The 24,245-nt window shown below is 39.5% G+C and overlaps 3 protein-coding genes across 6 annotated transcripts; 2 read left to right on the top strand and 1 right to left on the bottom strand.

Moving 5' to 3' along the window:
- The first annotated feature begins 536 nt into the window (after positions 1–536).
- Positions 537–1,703, top strand: sfr1 (SWI5-dependent homologous recombination repair protein 1). Its single transcript, XM_005914126.2, has 3 exons — positions 537–918; positions 1,068–1,412; positions 1,515–1,703. Exons 1-3 carry the CDS (start codon positions 826–828, stop codon positions 1,701–1,703), a joined length of 627 nt encoding a protein of 208 aa, XP_005914188.1. The 5' UTR covers positions 537–825.
- Positions 1,704–1,860: 157 nt separating this feature from the next.
- On the bottom strand, positions 1,861–18,501 carry cfap43 (cilia and flagella associated protein 43). Of its 4 annotated transcripts, none has more exons than XM_005914127.3 (38): positions 18,385–18,501; positions 18,064–18,317; positions 17,872–17,968; positions 17,601–17,768; positions 17,384–17,462; positions 17,130–17,280; positions 16,949–17,031; positions 16,737–16,865; positions 16,518–16,634; positions 16,345–16,422; positions 16,096–16,244; positions 15,811–15,914; positions 15,501–15,650; positions 13,421–13,581; positions 13,096–13,260; positions 12,873–13,003; positions 11,112–11,268; positions 10,234–10,341; positions 8,777–8,854; positions 8,322–8,426; positions 8,141–8,245; positions 7,930–8,046; positions 7,229–7,435; positions 6,858–7,064; positions 6,601–6,687; positions 6,373–6,453; positions 5,290–5,418; positions 5,080–5,199; positions 4,892–4,999; positions 4,568–4,654; positions 4,390–4,478; positions 4,077–4,293; positions 3,794–3,906; positions 3,506–3,671; positions 3,224–3,394; positions 2,386–2,466; positions 2,117–2,270; positions 1,861–2,033 (listed from the first exon to the last, which is right to left on the bottom strand). In XM_005914127.3, the coding sequence occupies exons 1-38, from the start codon at positions 18,411–18,413 to the stop codon at positions 1,861–1,863; spliced, it is 4,905 nt and encodes a 1,634-aa protein (XP_005914189.1). In that variant the 5' UTR covers positions 18,414–18,501. The 4 variants fall into 4 exon arrangements, with proteins under 4 accessions (XP_005914189.1, XP_005914191.1, XP_005914190.1 ...); XM_005914129.3 differs by having other exon boundaries at positions 7,250–7,435; XM_005914128.3 differs by having other exon boundaries at positions 17,399–17,462.
- Positions 18,502–18,534: 33 nt separating this feature from the next.
- Positions 18,535–22,730, top strand: LOC102297040 (glutathione S-transferase omega-1). Its single transcript, XM_005914120.3, has 6 exons — positions 18,535–18,692; positions 20,525–20,633; positions 20,715–20,937; positions 21,032–21,133; positions 21,225–21,331; positions 22,423–22,730. Exons 1-6 carry the CDS (start codon positions 18,665–18,667, stop codon positions 22,571–22,573), a joined length of 720 nt encoding a protein of 239 aa, XP_005914182.1. The 5' UTR covers positions 18,535–18,664; the 3' UTR covers positions 22,574–22,730.
- The last annotated feature ends 1,515 nt before the right edge of the window (positions 22,731–24,245 follow it).

The raw sequence follows: 24,245 nt of genomic DNA, 5'->3' as shown, positions 1-24,245 counted from the left end.
TCAACTGATGAGAAGAGCTGAATCACAATGTGACTCGACCCTAGCAACAAGGGTGACAAGCAGCACTAAACCTGTCAACAGTCCACACAAATCAGTTTTACTTTGTGTTTCCTGTAGCACTTTATTTTGTAAAGCAGCATAGTTGAGTTTAATTTCACTGGAAGTCCTTACTTCTTGAATGTTACGCTTTATCCTTTAAAATCTAATGAGAAATATAATTTACTCTAATATTCTTCTTATAATTTTCTTCTTATAATTACCTGACTTTATTTAGTTTTACTGTAAGTAACCTGTATTTCCAGCAGGTTTTTTCAAGTTCAAAAAAATTATTTTTAGGAACACTTAACTAATTTTGCATGTATAATTTTCTCAAAGCATAAGAGCGAGTCAATATAATCATACGGATTTATTGTAAGTTTGAGAAATATCATGAAAACACCGGATTTAAGGCACAAAGAACATTTTGTGCCTTACATGTTATACTAACTACAGCTCCCAAGATGCGTTTCTGTAATACGTCATTACGTTCTATCCAATCACAGACTGCGAAGGTTTCGAGCCGCAAAATACGGAAAAAGTCTCGCGTCGGTCCTAGCTTTCTGATTCAGTCTGCGTTTAGTGAAAGTTGTTGGCTGCTCAGTGGTTATTGTAGCAGCATTTAACAACCCTTCATTTACTGTAAGTGCTGAAAGTAGGTTTGTTTTTTCAGCGGCGTCTGTTAAAATGTGATAAATGGATAAGTGCCTAGCTAACGATATCCACTTGGCTAACTTAAACTACCCTTCAAAACTATGAAGTTTACATGATTCAAAGCAAGTTTCAGCGATGGAGATCACACCTAAAGCAGCTAAATTACAGAGGGACTGTTGTTCACCATGTAGTTCAGTAGAGTCAAGCCCGTGTGACTACAAAGAGAAGGTAAGGTGTTAGAAGGGCTTAAGCACCATTTGTCTTACATAATATAACCTGGCATGATGGTTGACTTTATAGGAACTTTTGTAATTAACTATCAAAACTTGCCCATGCACTTTCCCTGTGAGTCATTTTCTTTTCTGTCACCCCCACAGCATCAACCGAAGCTGAGTGCCTCACTGAGGGAGAGGCTGAAGAGATCCAGGCGCTCCTTCATCTCTCCCCTCTCTGTGGCCAAACGCCTTTGTGTTGATGATGAGGAGAATGGCCAACAAGTTTCAGCAGATTCCCAGCAGCCCGTTAATAATCCTCCAGTGGTTTTAAGCAGTGTTGATGTAAACAGAAATGGGGAGAGAGAAGGGAGTAAAACGTTGTCTGGGCCTGCTCCCAAATCAACACAATATCCTTCAGGAGACTTTGCACAACGTCTCAGGAAGGAGGTGAAAGACAAAACAGAGACTCTACGTAGACTCAAGATGGTTAAAATGTACAGAAGCAAGGTATTGGTGACATTTAAATGGAACATAATGGGATATGTTTTTGGTTACTTAAACCAAAGCTGGCAATTTCTCACGACAGGTTCTCCCATCTTTCGCCCACAGAATGATTTGACTCATCTCCAAACATTGATTGATAAGTGGCGGCATTGTGCTCAAGCTGCGCTGTATGAACTGCAATCAGAAGTCCCTATTGATGGACGAAAAGCCAGCTTGTCTGAGCTGATTGACCTGTTCAATTTGGATGAGAGCATTCTGCACTTTGACCGCACAGAGGACGACTTCACTACCTAATAAAATGTTACAGGGGAACAATCACATTTCAGATGTCCTGTTTATTGTTTAATTTGTTGCTGCTACAGTTCAAGTTGTACACTTTATGTTCAATTTATCTGCTGAGAGAAGCTTAAATAAAACCGTAAAAATCTGTTGAAGAAGAAAGCTTTGCTCATTAGTGTTTCAGTTGATCAAGCGAAGGAAAGTTCTTCATGGTGAGACGCTCAACTTCTGCCCCAAGGAAAGCCAGGTTCTCTGCCTGAGCTCTGGCGAGTTCCTTCAACTTGCTCCTCTTAACGATTTCCTGGTAGCGCTCTTCTTGTGCAGCAGCCTCATTTTCTGCCATAGCTAAATACCAAACATGCTAGAAGATGAAGAAAACTCCCATTTGCATTGTGTTTAATTAGAGCTGAAATGGCTGTTTTCGTTACCTGCTGCTTCGCAGATGTGTCTCAACTCTGACACGGTGACATGCATTTCAGGGAGCTGCTGTTCTAAATCGGCGCTCTTTTTAGTTTTTGCTGCTGCCCGCTTATTTAATTGTTCAATCTTTCTTAAGCGTTGCTGCACACTCTTCTTATGAGTCTGAAATTGAAAATAATTGCATTTGCATAATTGCATAAAATTGAAAAAAAAAAAGCACATTTTATCTGAACAGTCAGCTGCACAAATTACACACATGTAGCTACTGTTTTATTACCGTTTCCATCAAGGCAATACTTTTCTCCAAACTGGAAATCTGCTTGGATGTGTGACTTTCTTGATCTGACTTGCTGCGATGCTGAAAAGGAAAAGAGTGTGCAGTGAAAGAACAGAAAATCAGCATCCAACAACAGTTGAAGTAAAACACCGTCATCATAAAACTTTGGATTTAGTTGGTTGGTTTCATGGGCTTGAACAATGGCAGGAAATGGCCACCAAAGATCTACCTGAAGTTTTTTTTTTCCAACGGAAGCTGGCATTCAGGCCTGGAAACACATGCGATGCTCATTGACTTGTTAAAAATAAGATGACGGATGACTCATTTGATCTGTATTTTTTATTTCTCAACTGCAGCGCTCTAACTTGTGATATTACTCGTGTTCAATGCGAATTAGGTTGTAAACAAAGTAAAACGTATTTTTTTAAAAAAGAACGGAAGGACAGGATAATCTTCCAACCAGTCTCCGCCTATTGAGTAAGAGTTTTAAGAGCTGAAAAAGGGAAAAAAACAGGGTGGGGAGCTGGCGTGAATAGGGTGTGTGTCTTCAATAAAAGATCATCCATCTGTGCTGGAGGATGGTAACAATTTGCTGCCCGCAAAACATGTGATGCTGCCAAATACCTGCCTTCATATCACCGCCTGAGGTTTGGCCAGAAATGCAAATGGGATTAATGTTTAACCCTAAACGCAGACATTTTGTTATTATTTTAAGCAGATGTTGAACGTTTTCACAAGTTGGAATTATACAGCGTAATGCCTATTCACTGTCTCAGTTTAGTTTAGAATAAAACATTTAAAAAGAGGCAGTGTTAGCATATTTTAGAATCTACATTACTGTCATTTTCTGCTGCTCCTCTGAGAGTTGTAGCATCTTTATATTCTTCTCCTTGTCGTAGAGGTCTTCTATTTGCTTCCTCATCACCTTGTTCTCCCATTCCAGCTGGATCATGCCCTTACGCACGTCTTTGCACGCCACCATGGATGTTATTTTCTGCTCTGCAAGTGTCTGAGCATAGCGATAATCAGTAGCAGGCAACGACACCATAACCACCTGAATTTGACCAATTTGGTTTGAATCAAATCAAATTCTTTGTGATGAGAGTAGGAAAAGGCTGACCCTGATGACATTTCTCAGGTTGTCCACGACGCTCCTGTGGTAAAGAATGAAGTCGGTGTCTGCGTTGTCAGCAGTTGGGTCTGTGGTAGTCACCTCCACCTGTCCCTGTTTAAGTATGATCTGGACCATGGTGTCCATCAGGAGATCAGTCCTCCTCCGGTGCAGACTACAGCAGAAGGAGGGGGGGGAGCACTCACGGGTCATTCTTCCATTAAAAAATAGATTTAATGCACTCACACTAGTCATTAAGTTTAAGGCTGGAATCAGAGTGAAAAATCTGATTTATACCTTTCAAGCGCTTTAGAAAGATTTTTAATTTCCTCTTGAGCAGCTTTATCCTCATTTCTCTTCTTCTGCAGGAACGCCTGCATCTCAGCGAGAGTCAAAGCTTTTGTTTTTACCTGAAAAAGACGTGTCTGGCAGTGAGTGCATAACTGCAAGCACAGAATGGAAATAGTTGTTTTTTACATCTATTCATAAGTTGAGCCGGAGTAAGATATTGTGCACATTTATGCATATCTTAATGGAACAGCAACTCTCCTCCATATTTAACCTCTCCTCGTCGTCATACCTTTTGCTCGCTCTCTACTTTAGTTCTGCGAACGTGACAGAATTTCTCCCAGGCTACTGTGCTCAAGCCCTCTGGTATGTTCGCTGGAGCGTCCAGTTCGTCCATGGCTCTGAGCATTTGGCTGAATGCATCAGGGGCCTGAGAACCACACAGACGATTCTCTTTAAACGGGTCAGAATTGTTGCTGTTGTCCATCTGGGCCCTCATCTTCTGAGCCCTGTGGGGTGAAAATTTGCCCACAAAAAACGATAAACAGTTTACAACTCAAATTATGTAATTTTCTTCATGCGTAGCCATCAATCAGGAAACAAACCTGGGTCTGCGTTTGAACATCTTATAGAGGCAATCGACCATATGGCTCGGAAGGTCTGAAAATGCCCTCCTGAAGTCTTTATCCAGCGACTTCAGAGACACAGACGTTAGGTTACTATATTGTGTTATGTTTGCCATCTCTCTCAGCCATCATTTTAGTATTTAATCAGCTGGCTTACTTTGTCTTCAAGGACAACATTGTCATACGTCTCCTGTAACAACTCTACTTCATCTTCCAGCTTCTTCAACCTCTCCTCAGTTTCATCCTGTCAGAGGAACCAATTTTAGAGGAGACGAGCATGTATGGAAATTAGCGATAAGCAGTCTTGAAGCCTACAAAATGAGTGTGCCACACAGGTTAGCTCTTAAAAAAACATGCCTGAACGAAGGGAAGGTTTTGTTCTACAGTTTTGGATGATGTTGCTGCCATTTCTCACAAAGAACAGAGTGTGAAGCTGGCACTCATAAATTCCTACAGCATTACTGTGCACCAGTTTTCTGACCTTGTATGCCAACATTTTTTCAAGTTGGAGCTTGAGCTCCTGCTCCTGGCTTCTCATCTCTTCTTCTCTGAGGACTGACTCAACGAGATATGTGATCTTGAGCTCTTCCTGTTAGATACACCGAAACCAATTTTAAGCAGGATGTTATAAAAGACATCGCAAGGGGCAAATGAGAAGAGAGGGCTTACCTGGTATATAGCTACTGTGCAGTTCACTTTCTTCTCTAACAGCTTTGCCAGATTTTCATCAAACCTTTCGGTCGCTTCCTTGGTGGACTGGTGAAGCTTTTTTATTTCAATTTCCAGTAGCTGCAACAACACAGGCCACAGACTGTTACCATTCACATCAGGAGTGAATTATAATTCAGATCAGTGCAAAAAGAGCATCTTATGTAATACCTTTTTGTACTTCTCCTTCTCCTCGCTGAGCTCCTTGGCTTTCTTTTCATACTCTTTGAAAACTTTTTTCTCCTCCTCACTCCACTGAATGTCAGGTTTGGTCAAAACAAACTCAGGCAGAGGTATTTCCTGTGGAGTAAATTCAATAGAAACTATGTGCCCTTCTTGCTCATTTGTCTAATTTAACTGACGCTGCTTAGAAAAGAATTCAAGTTGTCACCGTGACAACAGACATGGATCATATTTAGACTCCATGAAACACAATTACGCACACACACATGCACGTGCACACACACACACACACACACACACACACACACACACACACACACACACACACACACACACACACACACACACACACACACACACACGTGGGTGTCCATATTATTTTGACTGTATGTAATATGAAACAAAGACATGAGATGTGGACCAGCTTTCTAATATGTTATATTATCTAATTACAGAATACATTATTATCTATAACTACCAGTAATTAAAAAACAGTATAGTTTTAAATAGCTAAGTACATCATGCTGTATTTATTTATATTATCTTCTCACTTAAAAGACTGTTTTGGTTTGGTTTTCTGTTTTTTAAATTGAATTACATTCTACAACAGCATTCAAATGTCTTATTCAACCATATACCCCCGAACCCCCGTCTTCCCACTTGAGAGCAGATCATCTAACAATTAAAAAGTCAGTGTTTCAATTCCTGGCTCCTCTAGTCTGCATGTCAAAGCGGCAATAGTCAAGGTGCTGAAGCATGATTTTCAAAGGCACAGAATAAAGTGCTATATGAATGTGTGTGTGTTTATTACTGTTCTATTTATAACTATACTGGGTTTTTTTCTCCCCTTAAGCCCGGTTGAATCGGGCTTAAGAGGAGAAGGGCACTTCATAAGTACCAGTTCATTTAACATAAAACTCTATTTTATATTTAATTGTATTCTGCATTTGGAGACAATCTCAAAATTAACAGATTGATCAAAGAAGTGAGTAGATAATATTTCATACTGTGTTCTGCTGTCTACTGGTCTACTTCAGCATTAATGTCTTAAAAAAATGTTTTGATGGTCACCATTTTCAAGATGTCCTCTTTTTTCACTTCAAGTACTCCATCCATCATGTCATCAAGAGCCCTTTCTCTAGAATCATCAGCCTGCAATTGAACAATAGAGCAACAAACCCATTAACATGGCAGAACTGAGCTATCCTCACCATCGAAGCAATCATCCTTTATGCAAGTATTTTAACACGTAAAAACCGAAAAACAAAAACATATTTTTTTTGTTTTGTGGCAGCATACTTGGGCAGCCAAACGACGTTCCTCCTCCAGCTTTCTCCTCTCCTCCTCTTCTTTCTGCTCCGCTGTGAGGTACCGTTCAGCTCTTATCTGGAGTTGGACAAAGTTGACATCTCATAAGACAAAAACCACACACCATTTCACACTTTGGTAAAAGAACAAACAAACAAACGAGCAGTTCAACTTGTACAGATGCTTTGTCCCCTGAACTTTCTCTGAACCCTCTGTGAACTGATTAGATGTTTCAAGAGGACAGTAACCTCAGAGACTTCCACTGCGAGCAGCCTCTCTGGCCACTCGCTGTTGGTCAGGCTGGGCTCCCACAGCTCCTCGTGCATGTCCAGCTGCAGCATGATTTCTCTGATGTGCTTGTTCCTGTCTCTCACACGTTTGAGCTCCTTCATCTTCTGCTTGTGTAATGCCTCAAAGTCAGCGTTGAAAGCCGTCTTGACGCGATAAATCACATCCTGCAATGTGCAGATTAGTGAAATTGGGCAAAGAAAACCTGCTATTAATGATCAGCATGACAATATGATGAAGTTGCTCTTTATTTCCATAATTATTATTTTTAAGAAAGTGTTTTAATTACAGTTCTGGATATTCCCTGAATATAAAGACATAATTATTGCACCTTTTTGAAACAGGTTCCCACCTGTAACAAAACAATCTGGTTGATCCTCTGCTCTATGGTTTTCAGGCTGAACTGATCGTAGACATAAGGATTTGAATATCCTAACTGAGCCGAGATACTCCCCGTCACAGTGGCAGTCTCAGCGTCCTGGACTTTCTTCTCCTCCTCTTCTTCTTGTGCACTGAGATCTTTCTTTAGGTTGCCTAGCTGAGGGTTAAAGGTGGACACAAGGGCTGAGATAAACAGTGAGGACTGAATCTGTGGCCATGTGATTATAAACTTCATCCACAGGACATTGCACTAAGATAAAACTATCGAAACAACTCACTTTTAGCCACACAGCTATAAATCTAAAAAAGTTTCAACACTGGTGGACTGGCATGTGTTCAAGCATTTCAAAATGCTACTGCAGTGAAAGGTCAGATGAAGGACTGAGATTCATGGCATCCAATCATTTTGTAGCTGTAAACTTGTTTTGACTTGAACGCTTCAGCCATAAAATGTATTTCCAGAGAGGAAAACCCAAAACACAGAGGAGGCTGCGTTGTCGCAGCTTCCACTCAGCGCTGCATTACTGCATTTCTGTGTCACATTTCAAAACAGCAACACGATTTAACTGGTTCGAATTCATCACATGTGCCTTTCTTTGCAGTGCTACTCAGAGTCTAAACTGTTTGAGCTTCTGGATCTGTTTTTCTTACGCTGCAGGCAGCTTTTTCTAACTTCCTCATATTTTGAACCCTGCAAAGGTCCTCAAGTTCTTTTGCTGTTTGCTCTTTCAGAGGGTAGTTCAGCACTTCAAGGTCAGAGTGAAAGGCCTGCGGCAGACAAGAGAAAAAGAAACTGCGATAATTAAAAAATGTTAAAAGTCATCAGTGTGATGTTTCGCTGTTTTTTTCTGACCCTTCTCACATTTATGGTTCTGCTGATGACCTTCATGGTATCCCAGCATTCTCTCTTTAGGACATCACGGAAGTAACATTTTTCTACAATGTCCCATTCAATTTCCGTCCTCACCTACAACAGGGAAACAGATTCACAATCACTCGAATTCAGAATTAAAGTGTCATCCCATTTGTGTGTGCAGCAGTACCCTTGTGACCTCCTGCTCCACCATGGCCTCGAGTCTCCTCTCCTCCTCAACATCCAGGTTAAAGTGTTCAGGCTGGTTCTCACTGTCACGTATCATCTCCTGGATCTAACATCACAGGAAATACAGTGCAGGGATCACACTCTTTGTGGAGCTGTTATCATTTTTTCAAATATCATGTTATGCTTTATCTGCTGTATAGTATTTACCATAAAGTTTTTAGCTTTTAGATATGGAGTATTTTGGCTACATGAAATCTGTTTTTAGATCAGTCTAATTACGTGTATGTAGGTTTTGTTCAGGTATTAAGTATAGTTGTAAGTACGGAGAATTCTCAGTGGATTGAAAGACGTTTATTGACACAGTAATTGTGTTAAATTCTTTCAGGTTTTATGCATGGGCATTATAATTTTCTCCTAATCTTTTTAATACCAGCATTTGTAATAAACTTCACTTACACTGTCGCGTAACTCTTTGATGGTTTCCATCAGGTTCTTCTTCATCTCAGAGTATTTCTCTTGATCTTCTTTTAGAAGCTGTTGACAACATGTAGACTGTCAGATTCACAAGAATCGAGAATCTCTCGTAAAAATTCAAATTAGAAATAGTAATTACTGACAAGAAAAGAAAATGTTAGCCAACACTTCAGCCTGTAGCACAGAGTCAGTGCCAGGATCCCGATTGTGGACAAAGTAATTATAGAAGTTGATTTTAATCCTGACGCTTATATTTATTACAAGTGGGTGCATGCGCATACCCACAAGCATGTGTAAATGAAAAAAACAATACTCGATCTATCATTAATATTCTTGCTGTGGATTGTGAAGACCAATATGTTCATCCTCTTAAACACAGAGATCCAAAGTGTAATCAAAGAAACAAATAAATCCTCTTATGGATGAGAGGGTGAGCTACACTGACTTATAACAACAGTGAGAAAACAGCACTGCCCTGTATATTCATCAACCCAATAGAAACTGCCGCTACATTGAAAGAGAATATAAAACAGACAGGCCACCTATTTTTTAACAGTTCTCAGGACAAATTTTATTTTGTCCCCGCTGAGACTCGTCTAATATTTTGAAACAAAGTAGCTGTGAAGGTTCAGTATGACCAAAATCCCAGAATCAAACTGAGTAAAACCTCATGATCGTATCAGAAAAATTCAGAGAAGTTTCTTCATCCTCTTCTGAACAACCTCTGAACTGTGATGTGCTCCCTCAGATTTATCAGGTAATGGTTCATGTGAAATGGGTTGTTGTGATTGGTCAGAATTTGCCTTTGATAACTTCATAAATATCACCTTTTACTTATATATAAAGGAAAACACATTTAGTTTTTATTTATTTAATTAAATATTTCCTTTGTATTAACTGAAAATAAATACTAAGACACTTACTCCACTTATCACGGTGGGCCCGTTAGTGGAGTGGGTGGGTTCAGGCCCCTTAGGCCCACCCACAACGCCGTGGTAGATGTAGCATACATCAGACTAGAAAGTGCCTCTTTCCGATGTGTGATAAGATAATCAGTGAGGTTTGCTAAACCTAAAATTTAAAAACCTGCCACACCTTCAACATCAATTTATTGTTAACAAAATTCTTTGTCAGGTGACAAAGTACCTAACATGCTCTTACACATGTTTATGTTCTTTACTGCGCTATACCTCTAGCTAATTGGTTTTCTTACTCCATAAAAAAAATAAATCAAGCTGTTGCACAGAGTGACTGCATGCCAAGAACCACACAGCTGTTTTTCCAGCTAGATACCACACACTGGTGCAAAGGGGACTTTTGTAACCTTCCAATCTGCAAGCGCGTAGAAAACCCCCCAGCAGAATAAGTATCTAAAAATAGTAGACAACATCCAGATGTCATTCCACCACCACAAATATCACAGCATATTAGTCACTGACCCCCTCTCGCCTGCTTTCCAGCCAGGTGGGCTGTGAAGGTGGAGCACGTAGGAGGTTGTTATCGTCCCTATCTCGCTCTGTCACATTGACAGATGGTCCACCACTGACCTATGACACATAAAAATAACTCAAAGATTTAGATAAGTAAACAGTAAATGGCACACAAGCAATAAATAGCAGTTTATATCTATTACAACTGATAAGATATACTTTATTTAGCATAAGAGCTGGAAAATCCCCATGTTACAACAGCCAAAACTTTAACTACAGCCTCTAACAAACCAGCTTAAAAAGCTGAATAGTTTAGTAATAAAGTACAATATGGCCAAAAAAAGATTTTAAAAAAATTAAAGACATATATGACAATTAACAAAAGAAATGAGCTAAAAACAAAAAACCTACATGAAAAATCCAGTAACAAACATATTTTAAAAACAAAATATAAGAAAATTAAAATAGTGTATTAAATGGAGTAACGAAAAAACATCAAGCCCTTTCTTAAGAAGAAAAAGTTAGGTTTAATTGGTGCTTAAAATAAGTTTATCACGTGCATAACAAAACATTATAACTTAAATCTGTTTATGTTAAAGCTCTGTCAGGGAGGCGTTCCTTCAGATTTGGAGGCTGTAGTTTGGGAACTGAGTTGTGAGGCATTGAAAAACATTTACTTTTCTCCTACCACATTAAAATCATTAACAGCTGAAGTTAAGAAACAGCACTGAGCTACTAGAGGCCATGAAAGCAGGGAAGTCTGCACAAAGGAAACTTTTACAGCACTAGACTGCAGTTAATTAATAGCTTTAGCCCATTGTCCTGAGCAAATAGAGCATGTTTTTACAGTAAAACAGAACGCAATGGATCAATTTAACCTTACTTACCTCTGGAGTTTCCGTGCCAACCGGAGACACTTGACCCCACACAGGAAAGTTAATCAGGATGGGATTTTCAGTATCAAAGATATTCTTCAAGAAATAAGCCGTAGACTTGCTGTACTGAGTAGCTTCATTCATCTTACTGACATCCCCACCTTTAACTCTGTGTGAACCCAAGCAGAAATACACAAAAATATGCAAAGGTATTTATCAGCTGTCATTTTAAGAGAAGACCGCAGTCAACGGTGAATTGATCATAATGAAGGCACAAGTAACAGCGCACACAAATCCATTTAAGAGTTTCTAGACAAAAGAATCTCTGAGAACAGACTACACAGCTTGGTTGCACAGATAATATTTGATCTTTTCATGGAATTTGTTGCTATTAATAAAAATATATGTTATCATCAAGCATGTCCTTTAACCCCCTCAGGTTTAACGGTGCAATGAATCTTTGTAGAGCCTAAACATGTAACTTTAACCCTAGGTGATCGGACTGTGTAATTAAACTGTTCTATACAGTTTTGTCAATCAGGGAACAAAAATAATAATAATTTTACTTGAAGCACAAAAGAAAAAAGTATTTTTAAAAAAATCTGTTCTTTTCCTTCTCTAAAATACAGGGTTAGAATAGGGTTATCACCTCAGAGGTCTGTTTATGGCCCAGGCTGTATATTTATATGGATCATAATGAAAAGGTTTTCTAGTGTGGATCTGAATTTGAAACAATTAAACTTTTCATTGTTTCTCACAGAAAGTATCCTACTGAAAATATGATGGATTGTTATGTGGCAACATCTGTGATCCCAGAAACATGCATGCACACCCGTTTTTAACATTACTGGCTTTGATTTTATTGTAAATTTCCAACTTCTAAATCAGTGATGAGAAGATGGAAATTTATGAGTAGGTCTGCTTGCAGCGAACCACGGCTAACAGACTTACAGTAGTGACATTTTTCCGCTACAACACCCTGAGGCAGATTCCAAAGTGACAGTGAAAACAGCTCAACGTCAGAAAACATTTAAAACACAACAGAATCGAGAGGAAAGATGTTTTCTTAGCTTTTGCTTTAAACAAAAGCATTGATATATGTTTGCCAATAAAATGATACTGCCATGTTTTAATAAAGTCAATCCTTAATTCAGTCAGTCTTTTTTTTAGCAGTACTGAAACAAAGATAAAAGTCACACAAGGATTGCCTAAAATATGTAATTTTGTTTGTACATTTTGTGTTTTTGACAAAAAACGATTGAAACTATAATTAATAACATGGGAACATTTTAGAGTATCTGTCACAGATCAATTAAACATTATATATATAGCTTGGTCAATTGGGGTTACATTTACAGATTATTCGCAATATTATTATTATATAAATAATATAGGCAGTGGGTTATACACACCATGATCTCGCAAATGGTGCATGCAAATAAAATATTTCTGAAGTACTAAAACCTTTAAGATAAAAACGACTTGAAAACAGAAGCATGCAGGAACAATTGCTGTAGTCAGATGTGGAATGTGAGTGGGATGTTATTCTGAGGAAAGATTGTGCTGTGAATTTTATTAGATCTTTGTCTTCCTGCTGATATTCCCCTGGACACTAAGTTATATTTACTTACTTTTGTCCTTCATTGCCAGTTATAATAGAGAAAAAGCCCTGCCTTACGTAACCCTCATCAGCCTATTGGTGACTGTGAGCAACGGTTCCCTCTGCTGTTCACATCTGTGCATTATGTAAGCGTGACGTGCAACTCGTTTTACCTGATGTTAGTGCACACAAGAGAGCCATCTTTGAGGCCTACAGTGAGGAGTGTGCAACCGTCTGTGGAAAAGGACACGTTCCGGACTCCACCGAAACGGCACGAGTGACACTGCAGTTCAATGTACCGCTCCTAGAGGTGTGGCAGCGCCACAGGGAATGAAATGCAGGATTCAAAAACATTCACAGTAAAAATGAAAAACAGGAAATTAAATGAGATCTAACCATGGACGCAGTTTGTCTAATCCGTAGTAAGCCATCTCGGCCCACAGAAGCCAACCATAAACGGTGAGGGGAGAGAGCAAGAGAGGCAGGGCCCAGTGGATGACCCCTTACTTCCTGCACTGGTTTCAGCTCGACTCCCTGTTGATCAGAGAGATCCCCTTTGTCCTGAGAGCACAGATCAGAGAGTAGAATAATAAGATTCAAAATGCACACCTGAGACCATTACGTATGTAAAACTACAAAAACAAATCAGAGTGATGCTATGCTGTGACTTAGTTATACAGATGATTTGAGAAGAAAAAAGCCAAAAAAGACAGCAGCAAACCTCAGGAAGTACAAATCGCTGAAGTGTTTTACTCCTGTGGCAGTAAGCAAAGATCTCACTTAATCCCAGAACACAGCTTGTAAGTGGACGAGGCACGGTGAATGTGAACACTTTGAGGACGTGAGAAGACAGGCAACCATGTCGGTCTATACTATCTGGACCTGCAGAACAGCAGACACGTTGTAATATGCAATGAAAAACAGATAAATTGAGAATTACAAACTGCCAAGCCTGTTTTTTTTCCCGGCGCTTTAATCTCAAAGATGGCCCCTTAAAGCAAACTAGCATCTCAGCGTTAGTATTAGAACTCTCAATTTGGTGTTTGCTTCTTCTTTGTGTCTTTGTGTGTGTTGTCCAACATAGTTTTCCAGTCTGCTGTATAAATAAAGGGTGTGATTTTGTAAACTGTTCACTCGCTGTATTCATTTTAACTGTGTCAGTAACAACATGTCTAAACATTTCTGTGTGATACATCACGTTAAGTACTATTAATCCATTATGGGAACGTGGTCTAGTGTCTGTTCCTTGTTTTGAACACTGCCAAGATATTTCCTTGGATAAATAAAACATAATGGATAAATAATGCATTTTTTCAGGCTTAAAACAATAAGAACAGAAGACAAGAAGAAGCCTATCATTCATCGTTTATTAAACCTGTGTAAAGTACTGTTTAAAATCTCAGGCTGTCTCCCAGTTCTTTATATTTTGCTCCTACAATGGGAGATAGGTGCAGTGAAATGTGCAAACATAAATGGAAATATAGTACATGAGGCAAGAACAGTTTCCACAGTTCTATCAAATCTTTAAAGTCAATATTTTTATATACCCAGCTTCATTCTTCAATATAGCATGAACTCTTTTAGGCAGCCTTCTTGTCATTTCATTAAGTAATCTTCAGGAGTAATTTTCCAGGTTTTTTGAAGGAAATTTAAAGCTCTTCTCTGGATGATGGCTGCTTTTTTTTGTTTTTGTCAAGAAGATTCCACGTGGTTTCCATAATGTTTAGGTGTGGGTTCTGGGGAGGATGATCTATGGCTCATAGTGTCCCAGTGTGTGTTTTTTTAGTCCTCCCACTTCTTTTGTCTTCATTTTTCAAGTTTCCTCAATTTTTTTTAAGGACACACTGTACACCATGTCAAGATATCCAAAGTTTTTAGCTAAAAGGAATCACCTTTGGGAATCATCTTGTTGAAGAAAAAATAAAATTGTATGCCTTTCAAAATGCATTTTTTGGGACTTTTTAAAATCTGACTAAAGAAATGGAAGCAAAATTCATGCCTTTGCAACGAGCTGCTAATAACAAAGTCCTAAAGATACAATTTAAAACTGATTTTTTCAGAATCAGAAAGACTTTATTTATCCCCAAGGGGCAATTAAGATACAACAGAGCAGCATGACGTTGAAGATAAGGGCAGGGCATAAACAAGCAATAAGAGTGAGAAGTTCCAAAGTTTTTTGTTATATGTCAACATAACACTCAAAAGACCTTCAGAAAGCCAGGAGAACTACTGCTAAAGACCACTTTAAGAAAAGACAAGAAAGCCTTGCTCCCTGGAAACAAATCATAAAGAATGGATAGGTGACTCAAGACTTTTCCCAGTACTGTAAGTGGAATATAAAGGAAACTACGGGAACCAGGACATGATCCTTAAGTTTCGCTTGTACTTTATTTCCATTAATCACCTTCCAAACCTCTCCTCGCCCACAGGAGATGATTCAACTTTTGGTTTCAAAATGAATTTTTACTTTTTGCAGATTCTCAAACCTCACTCCTCTCATGTATGCAGTGCCCCTTCTTGGCTAAATGTTTACATTTTTTTTAACTGCCTTAGTTTACTACCCCATGATTTAATGATTCATTTATTAGACTTGAGATTCTCACATTGCCTCTGAGACACTGCCAAAAAATCCTACTATTTTTCAAGAGGGATTCACGCTCTTAAAAAGGTACCACAGTAATTTATGTTCTACAGATTCTTTTTTTTTAAAGAACAACTCTGTCCTATCATAAAACTGTTTTAAAATGATTTAAACATCTAGAGACTAAGTAGAGAATTCATCAACACTTTTAGTTTTGTACCTCCAAGGTTCTGGGTAGGCAGAGAGAGCAATGTAAGCAGGCTACTGTCCTTTTTTCTGTCCTCTTCACCAGCACACAGTGCAAGAACTTTCACCTTGTTCATGTCCCTGTTGCACTGAGCGGAAAGAGACAAAATGCATCCAGAAAGAACTGGAAAAGAAACCCACACATTGCATTGGTTACAGTAGTAGGACTACACATTTCTGCAACGCTACAGTGTGTGACAGTTCTTATCTAGTTACACTGATGTGTGCTGTAATTTAATGTTGATTTATAATATTTTGAAAGGAGTAAGAATAAAAGCATTTACCTGTGTACCCTATGACTGAAAACATCTTGGACGGCCTAGCTTCTAAGACATAGATATGTGAATCTGAGCCACCGGTGAAAAGATAGTGCCCGTCATGATCAAAACTGTAAAAGTAAACACATTTTTATTTGCTTTTCTGAGCAGAAGGGGAGAAGAAGTCACCCTCTAATTCATGCTTCCATGTCACAAATATAATAATATATAATAATATAATATAATATAATTTTGTGTGCAGTTTTTAACTGAAATGCCCGTGAAAGCATCACAAAAATGGAAGATACTTACACTAAATGATCAACAGCACTGTGGTAAAGGAGAACCTCGTGCACCAGGCGAGGCCTCTGCTCCTGGTTTAGGTCAATAAAGAGCACTTTTCCTGTAGTTGTTCCTACAGCTGCATAGTGTGCAACAGGACAGCAGGCCAGACATGTCACCTAAAGACAAAGAGACTTGTGTTTTTTCTTAAAAATGTCAATTTTACACATTTTATATTAAAGTGCTCTGTCCTGTAAGTTCTCCTGGTGGCAATCTGACCTCCACTTGGAGTGAGAGAGAACTGATGCAGATGCCATCTGAGGACCACAGTTGCAATTCTCCAGACTCCTTCAAGGACTGCAACCAATGTAAACACAAACATCACTGCTCATTAAGAGACACAGGCCCAAATTACAAGACGCTGCAGTTCTTGAGCAACACAGATGCTTTACCACACAAATGTTCTTGTCATTGTGCAAGAGAGTTGCTGTCACAAAGTTGCCACTGAGAACATCGAAGATCTTCACAATCCTATCTGACTGGGCTGGGTTCAACACATATATCTGCCCCTGAAAAGCAGGTGTCAGAGTTTGTTCTTTTCTGTCATGTAACATATTATTATTTGGATATAGGCTATATCATGTTATGCTCCTGCGCACTTAAGTACTTACGGTATTAGAGGAAAAAAGTAATGTTTTATAGTCAGGAGAGTACATCACAGTTGTGACAGGTCTTTCTAACTTCCACGTTTGTGCAATGTTTATCTGACTCCCTTTGATTTGCAGGTGTACAACGCTCTCCTGCAACACAGAACAATATTAAATTGCCTGATGTTTGATGTGCTTGTATACATTAATACAGTAACCATTGAGTGGGCTTGTACCTTTCCTACAGCAATCAAACCATTGTTGTTAGGAGTTAAACGCTGAAAGCTGTTTCTTCTGAGTTCAGGGATAGATTCAGCACCTGAATAAAAATGAAGAACAAATAATATGTCCAATGGGTTTTCTAGTCTCTGAATTGGGTAAAAAATATCTTCCACATCCAAGTGTGGGTTTGTTTACTTGTAGGATTGGAAAGGACAGAGACAGAGTGGCTCTCTGGGTCAACAAGAAGCAGGAATCCTTCAGCACAGCCCACATAGAGCTTTGAAGTGGCTGTCCAGCAGATGGCAGAAGGAGTCAGCCTGGCTCTGGTGCTCTGGTGGAGTTTGGCCTGTGCAAACACATGTAGAGCTGGGTCATGGAAAACATAATTGTTTTATGGATAAATTAAAGATCTAAAAACTGCAGTTATATCACACAAACTAGAAAGTTACCATAATGTTGCTGACATTTTGAGAGGATGGTGCCTGGCTCTCACTAAAGGTCCCACCAGGTGCTGGAAGCTTAATTGTACTGCAATATGACAAATATGATATGCACATATATGTTATTATTTGACTCTTTACTTTCCCCACTTTCTTTCAACCTTCCATGCATTTGCAGCAAGGCTGAAAGAAACTTAAACACATGCATTTGCTGTATTGCGTTTACCTCGGTTGCAGGACATGAAGGCTGTCACTCTTTGCAATATTCCAGACAGTGAGTGAAGCAGTGCCCAAGGAACAAAGCTGAAGCCAATTCATGGGGTTGAATGCCAAGGAAACGACATCCTGTCCAGCTTGTGGTTGAGAACAAAGTGGCTCAGCATTTTCCCAGTTCCTGCATCAGAAGGTTATGATTACTATTACACTGCCGCTCAGCCCGAGTAACTGAAAACACATGGTACACAGTATAGGGCAGTGTTCTGTTTTGAGTGGCTTACCACACAGTAATGATGTGGTCAGGAAGAGAGGAGCAGGAGCCCAAATATGGACCACCGTGGCTTAATGCCAGAGATGTGTAGTCCAGTTGTGCTCCTCCTAAAAAAAGAGATGAATGAGCAAAAGTCCACATCTTTGGCAGGATTACAGTAAAAAATGTGGCAGTTTAACAAATTAAAGTACGTCTGCCTTACCTTTAAGTTCATTCTTCAACTGAAGCTCAGGGAAACTGTATACATATATCGACGGGGATAGTTTTTCCTCGGAAAAAGCAAAAATCCCACTGTTTCCGTTGGCTGTCAATGCACCAATGCCTCTGCCAGGACTCGGAAACGCGTTTTGCGTCCTTGTCTCCAAATTCAGGAAACATATATGATTCCCACATGTGTAGCATACTGTTTTATTTTCAACAAACTCGGTATTTTTGTTTCCGAAACCTTGTATCCACCTGTAACAATCCAATATCAGTTAATTGTTAACAAATAACCAGTGTCGTAATTGCAGCGACAACATACCTGAGTTCTAAACTTCCAAACTCGTTCATTTTACGATTAAAAAGAAGAAGAAAAAAGTCAAACTACGCAATGTTTATAAGTACTTTCAACCGGGAGAGCGTTGTGTAACCATAGTAACCCGCCTTTCACACTATTGGCTGAGGCGCTGTTTGACACGCTCACCACGGAAATAGTGTATAAAATTAATAATCAGCCATACTGCTTGCTCTCTGACTTTCTTTCTCGGTCAGGTGTAGTCGGTCACCGTTTCGGCTCTTCGTCTACCACTTGAAGTGCCAACATGTCCACTGAAAAATGTTTCGCTAATGGTAAGACCTACGCTGTTACTCGGCTAAAACTGGAGGCTTTCTATTGATGAATTTTCCTCTGCCCTGAACTGATTACAGGGGAGAATTTAGGAAGTAACGAGATACAACACTAAAGCTAAACGCAGATACACTGTAGTTGCAAATCAAATAGCCCATTTAATGGACTCATTTTTAGTATGTGTCATCAAACGCAGTAGCGGTTTTTGATATGGGCGACACGGGCGGTTGCCCGGGGCGGCATCGTGGTGGGGGGGCGGCATCACGGGCATCGGTAAAAAATAAAAATAATAAAAATTGCTCGTACTCATGCTGCCCCGACGTCATGCCAGTGCATACTGGAAATGGCATAGGCACCGATCGGTTTTCTATCGCCCATTTGCTTGGAATAAGGGCGCCCTCCGTTTGCGAGGTGCTCCTGCTGCTTCCGGCACAGGGAGGAGAGGGCGGGGCGGCGGGGGAGTCACTGGCTGGCTGGAGCAGCATCTAATAACCAACTCGCAAAATAAAACAAAATAAAAACAAAACACCAGACATTATGATACAGACTTATAATTTGCACCAATGTTTTTTTCGAAATTCTATACGCGAAAAGTGAGCGCGAGAGCCCTCGGTGCGCCTGCTTGCTGCTGAAGTCAAAGTAAAACTTTATTGTCATCTCCGCTACATACAGTCCAGTATATAGAGAGACGAGACGACGAGGCTCCACAGCAGTGCAAGTAAACAAACAATATATATAAGAAGAGTAAGAAAATAAATATGCACTTTAGGACCAGGGGTAAAGGGATCAATAACAATTTAAAATTTATATTTTACAGTTTGATGATTTAAAGTTTCACACACAACCCGACGAAAGGGGAGCGGCCCTGCTGCTTCCAAATAGAGCACATTTCATTTATAATGATGTAAATCCAAGTCCATTATGTATTCATGATTTGAATCCTGGGTTGTGTGAAATCCCAGAAATACACCCTAGACAAAGTGAATCTGTGAACTAAGGTGTAGGTCTGTTAGGTTATGTTGTGGTGCTCCTCGATATGGGGGATTTGTGTTCATACTGGAGTGCAAAATTAAAACCAATGGAAGATGGACAAGAAAAGTTCAAAGCCATCAGGTGCTCAGTTTAGAAAAAATAGAAAAGAAGAGGAGGAGAAACGAGCAAAAGATACAGGTAAGCAGACGTGTCATTGGATAATGGCAGGTCATCCTGAAACAATCAGAATCAGAATACTTTATTAATCCCTAAGGAAATTATGTGGGTTACAGTTGCTCCAAGAATCCATCCATCCATCTTCATCCGCTTTGTCCGGGGCCGGGTCGCGGGGGCAGCAGCCTAAGCAAAGAGGCCCAGACCTCCCTCTCCCCAGCCACCTCCTCCAGCTTATCCGGGGGAATACCAAGGCGTTCCCAGGCCAGCCGAGAGATATAATCTCTCCAGCGTGTCCTGGGTCTGCCCCGGGGCCTCCTCCCGGTGGGACATGCCTGGAACACCTCACCCAGGCTAGGACCGCCACTGATCAAACGTGTTGTGAAATAAAGACCAAATTAAGAGCATACAGCTGCCAGTCTACAACTGCATCACATTTTCTGTCTCAGCTATGACGAAATGCTAAAACATAAATTTGCTGTGTCCTAGGTCTAACTCTAGTGACAAATAACTGTGCAGAAATAACAGAAAAATAGCCCAACCAAAAAAATGAAAGCAGTAATACTTGACAGTTTCTTCTCGGAGTGGTTAATGAAATCAAAAAATAATTTGATGAATGACCCTCAGAAGTCTTTACACCTCAGTATTTTTTTTATTCTAGTTTTTAAGCTTTTCTTGTTTCCCTCAGGTAGTGCCGCACCTGGTCCAGTGCCCAAAGGCCACATTAGACTGTACAGCATGAGGTTCTGCCCTTTTGCCCAGAGGACCAGATTAGTGTTGAATGCCAAAGGAATCACGTAAACATGCATTTTATTACAATTGATTTTACAAATCTCATCCCACTCACTGAACATAACGTAGGTACTTTTGTGTTTCAGATATGACACCGTCAACATCCACCTGAAAGACAAACCAGACTGGTTTCTTGAGAAGAATCCTCTTGGTCTTGTCCCAACGCTTGAGACACCTGCTGGTGAGGTGATATACGAGTCACCCATCACCTGTGAATACCTGGATGAAGTTTACCCTGAAAAGAAGCTGCTTCCCTCCTCTCCCTTTGCTAAGGCTCAGCAAAAGATGATGCTGGAGCACTTTTCCAAAGTATGTTGCATGAAAACTTTAATAAAAATGTTAAGGGTTTGGTTTTTGTTTTTCAACCATCACCAAATAATTGTAATGTCACTATTTTCTACAGGTGACACCATACTTCTACAAGATCCCAATGGGTAGAAGGAATGGAGAGGATGTCTCTGGACTGGAAGCTGAACTGAAAGAAAAATTAGCCAAATTAAGTAAGGTAGGTAATGTATTTGAATCCCGTAGTTTCTTTGTCCATTAACTCAAAATGTAATATTACAGCTTGTAAAGGCAAAAATGTTCAATCATAGGACCTTGCTAATAAGAAGACCAAGTTCTTTGGCGGTGATTCCATAACAATGATTGACTACATGATGTGGCCTTGGTTTGAGAGGCTGGTGACCTTTGAGTTGCAACAGTAAGTAGCAGTCTTTAAGTTTAAAGGGTGTTTAAAATGAATGTTTAACTCATACAATAATTTAAAGAAACTTGAGGTCATCTGAGTGGAACCTAACTATACAAAGGTTTAGACAAGAGAAAGAAGAGGGATTCCCACAGTGACGGAGCACATTGATCAGTGCTATTTGTCATTGTTCCTTTTGTGAGACCAGAAGGGTATGCTATGAAGCAAGTGGTATACTTCCAGGCTTTTTTTGTGTTTGTTGGCTTGTCAAAACTTGAGAACCCAGTGAGACACTACACGCCTCACAGTGTTGGATTAAAGACAGATTTTCTGCATTGCGCTCAATGCACAAAGGGGGACACATGACATAATTTCGCTCTTTCGCCACACAATGCGGATCAATCGAATGCGGCCTCCTTTTAGTCATAGACATTATCAGAGGAACTGCTGATAGGGACCCATAAAGAATCACTATAAAATCCATATAATGGCAAAAGGAGCTCCAAGTAAAGCAATGCTGCAGGGAAGAGCAGATCTTAAGAACTCCTAAGTTATATTTATTTTGCCTCTTTAAAATTGAAAGTGCAAAGTGAATTTTACAGATGTTGATGGTGTTAAGCACAATTTGCAAACATTGATCAAATAAGGTAAAAGAAGAGTGGGCTCCTTGACAGGGAAAACTCTAAATTTGTGCTTAGCACACTTTACTGATGCATTAATCTCACTTGATGATAGTTACGAGTTGACAAGTGTGGTTACATTGAATGCTGCCTTGTTCACATAGCATGTTTGCAGCAGCATTTGAGTCACTGAGTTTGAGTCCAACAGCTTCAGCCTGTGTTTTTTAAGTAAGAGTGGTGTTGGTTAAAATTAAATCTTAGTTCATCTTTATTAATGGAACCTGCTCTTATTGTATTATTGTAGGGTCTTTACTTTACAATATAAAGCGCCTTGATGCAATTGCTGTTGTGATTTGGTGCTATTTAAATCAAACTGAATATTTATATTACTGAAACAGAACGTCTCATTTGCCTAACGTTTTCATTTATCTGTGTATTCATGTTCTGTCATTCAGTTTTCTTTAAATTACTTTCTTTGTCTTCTAGCTGTCTGGATGGTACACCTGAGCTGAAGAAGTGGACAGAGCGCATGCGGGAGGATCCAGCTGTTAAAGCCACCATGTACAGCACAGACACCTACAAGGCCTTCTACAAGACCTATGTTGATGGGAAACCTGACTATGACTATGGCCTGTAGAAAATTAGCAGTGAGACCACTGAACAAAACTCTCAGCCGTCCTTTTATATGTCCGATGAGTCAGGTCTGTATCAAAATACTGATGTGGCACGTGTAAAGGGAAACATCTGAAGAACAAATGTGAATAACTTTTTCAATTAAATATCCATGAAATGATCATCCTTGTTTGTTTGGGTTTTTGTTTGTTTGGGGGGGGGGTTGTGCTATAAAAACAAAACAATTTCATGCTTTTCTCCAGGCCACAGAGTGTGGTCATTTGATAAACTGGAGCTCCACCAAAACAATACAAGAAAAATATCAGATAAAGTGTAGAGATCAGTCCCATCTGAAATGTGTGACCACTCTTCAGTAATTACTCTATGAACAGTGTAGTTTTGGTGATTAAAATCTGCCACCACTAGGTGGAGCACTTAGGTAGTCAGCCTGGTGTTATGTAACTGACATGGGTGTTGCTCAGGCTTTTAACAGTGCTGATTCATGTTGGTCTGTATTATTTTTGTTTATATATATTTGCAAGGAAAAAAAAGACATTGTTTGAACTTTTAATTTCTCAAGAAAAATGCAATGAAAACTATGTATAGTGAAAACTGTGCTTATTTATGACCAGGATTCCTGGATTGCAATGGAGCTGCAGGTGCTGCGGGTCAACAAAGGAGGACAGAGTTAGTCAGTACATGTGTGCACAGGTGTGGCTGTTGTTGTTGAAGGTGCACACAAAGCTTTGCACTTAAAATCCAATGCGCTGTGTAGGAGTAACTATTCAAACATTACAGTTTGAATAACAGTCTATGAATTAATCATATTTCAAAAAGGGACGGCATTTAGTCGAAAACCACAAAAGGAACCAGCAGAAATGGTCCCTCTGGGCTGACACTCGGTCAGTAGTGGAGAGAGTAAAGGAAACAGACTCACATGAGATTTAAAATGGGAAACATCCGTTGAAACAAAAGGACAAAAGTCAGATTCAGATCCCGATGGGATCAAAAACTTGCACCTGTATAATCAGCAAAGAGAGATTCCTGTTTTTGATGAAGATCCTCCGCAATTCTCCATTTATTAGAGCTTTTTTGCTCTGTGTCTGAAAGCTAAAGCAGTCTACTTAACCAAAGGCTCCAGACAAAAATATACATTGGGTGAAATAATGATTTGATCCCCTGATAAATTTGTACGTTTGCTCATTTACAACAAAAAGAGCAGTCTCAAATTTTTATGGTAGTTTCATTTTATTGGTGAGAGACGGAATATCAACCAAAAATACAAAAACAAAAAAACAGACATTACATAAAAGTTATAAATTGATTTCCCTTTCACTGAGTGAAGATTACAGACAGATGTTTCTGCTGGGTCCTTCTTTGTGTGGTATTTTTCCAACTTATAAATTTCAACTTACAAATTCTGCAGGGAGTCAAATAACAATTTCCTCCACTGTGGTAAAAGATGTCAACCACCTGGAATCTTTGAAAAAGTATTTATATACAAATGAGCCCATCAGTTTTTGGATAATGACACTTTTTTGTAGTCCTGCCTCTTTACATAACAGTAGATTTTAAATTCTAAAAAGTCAAGATGTGATTGAAACGGAAGACTTTCAGCTTTAATTAAAGGGGTTTAACAAACATGTTGCTTTAACTAAAGAAATTACAGCCATTTCTATCTACACACGTGTTTGGGG

This window comes from Haplochromis burtoni, unplaced genomic scaffold, assembly GCF_018398535.1.
Source record: "Haplochromis burtoni strain Fernald_Lab_line unplaced genomic scaffold, NCSU_Asbu1 Contig_7, whole genome shotgun sequence".
Classification (NCBI taxonomy): Eukaryota; Metazoa; Chordata; class Actinopteri; order Cichliformes; family Cichlidae; genus Haplochromis; species Haplochromis burtoni.
The sequence above is the reverse complement of the archived record's forward strand: the minus strand, read 5'-3'. Positions and strand labels throughout refer to the sequence as shown.

Coding starts and splice junctions, on each gene's coding strand:
- sfr1 (XM_005914126.2), top strand. CDS start 826: ATGGAGATCACACCTAAAGCAGCTAAATTACAGAGGGACTGTTGTTCA. Junction 919..1,067: donor CGTGTGACTACAAAGAGAAG/GTAAGGTGTTAG, acceptor TCACCCCCACAG/CATCAACCGAAGCTGAGTGC. Junction 1,413..1,514: donor TTAAAATGTACAGAAGCAAG/GTATTGGTGACA, acceptor TTTCGCCCACAG/AATGATTTGACTCATCTCCA.
- cfap43 (XM_005914127.3), bottom strand. CDS start 18,413: ATGAACGAGTTTGGAAGTTTAGAACTCAG. Junction 5,200..5,289: donor AGAAGGAGAAGTACAAAAAG/GTATTACATAAG, acceptor GTGTTGTTGCAG/CTACTGGAAATTGAAATAAA. Junction 4,479..4,567: donor ATGTTGTCCTTGAAGACAAA/GTAAGCCAGCTG, acceptor GTGTCTCTGAAG/TCGCTGGATAAAGACTTCAG.
- LOC102297040 (XM_005914120.3), top strand. CDS start 18,665: ATGTCCACTGAAAAATGTTTCGCTAATG. Junction 20,938..21,031: donor TGCTGGAGCACTTTTCCAAA/GTATGTTGCATG, acceptor TATTTTCTACAG/GTGACACCATACTTCTACAA. Junction 21,134..21,224: donor AATTAGCCAAATTAAGTAAG/GTAGGTAATGTA, acceptor GTTCAATCATAG/GACCTTGCTAATAAGAAGAC.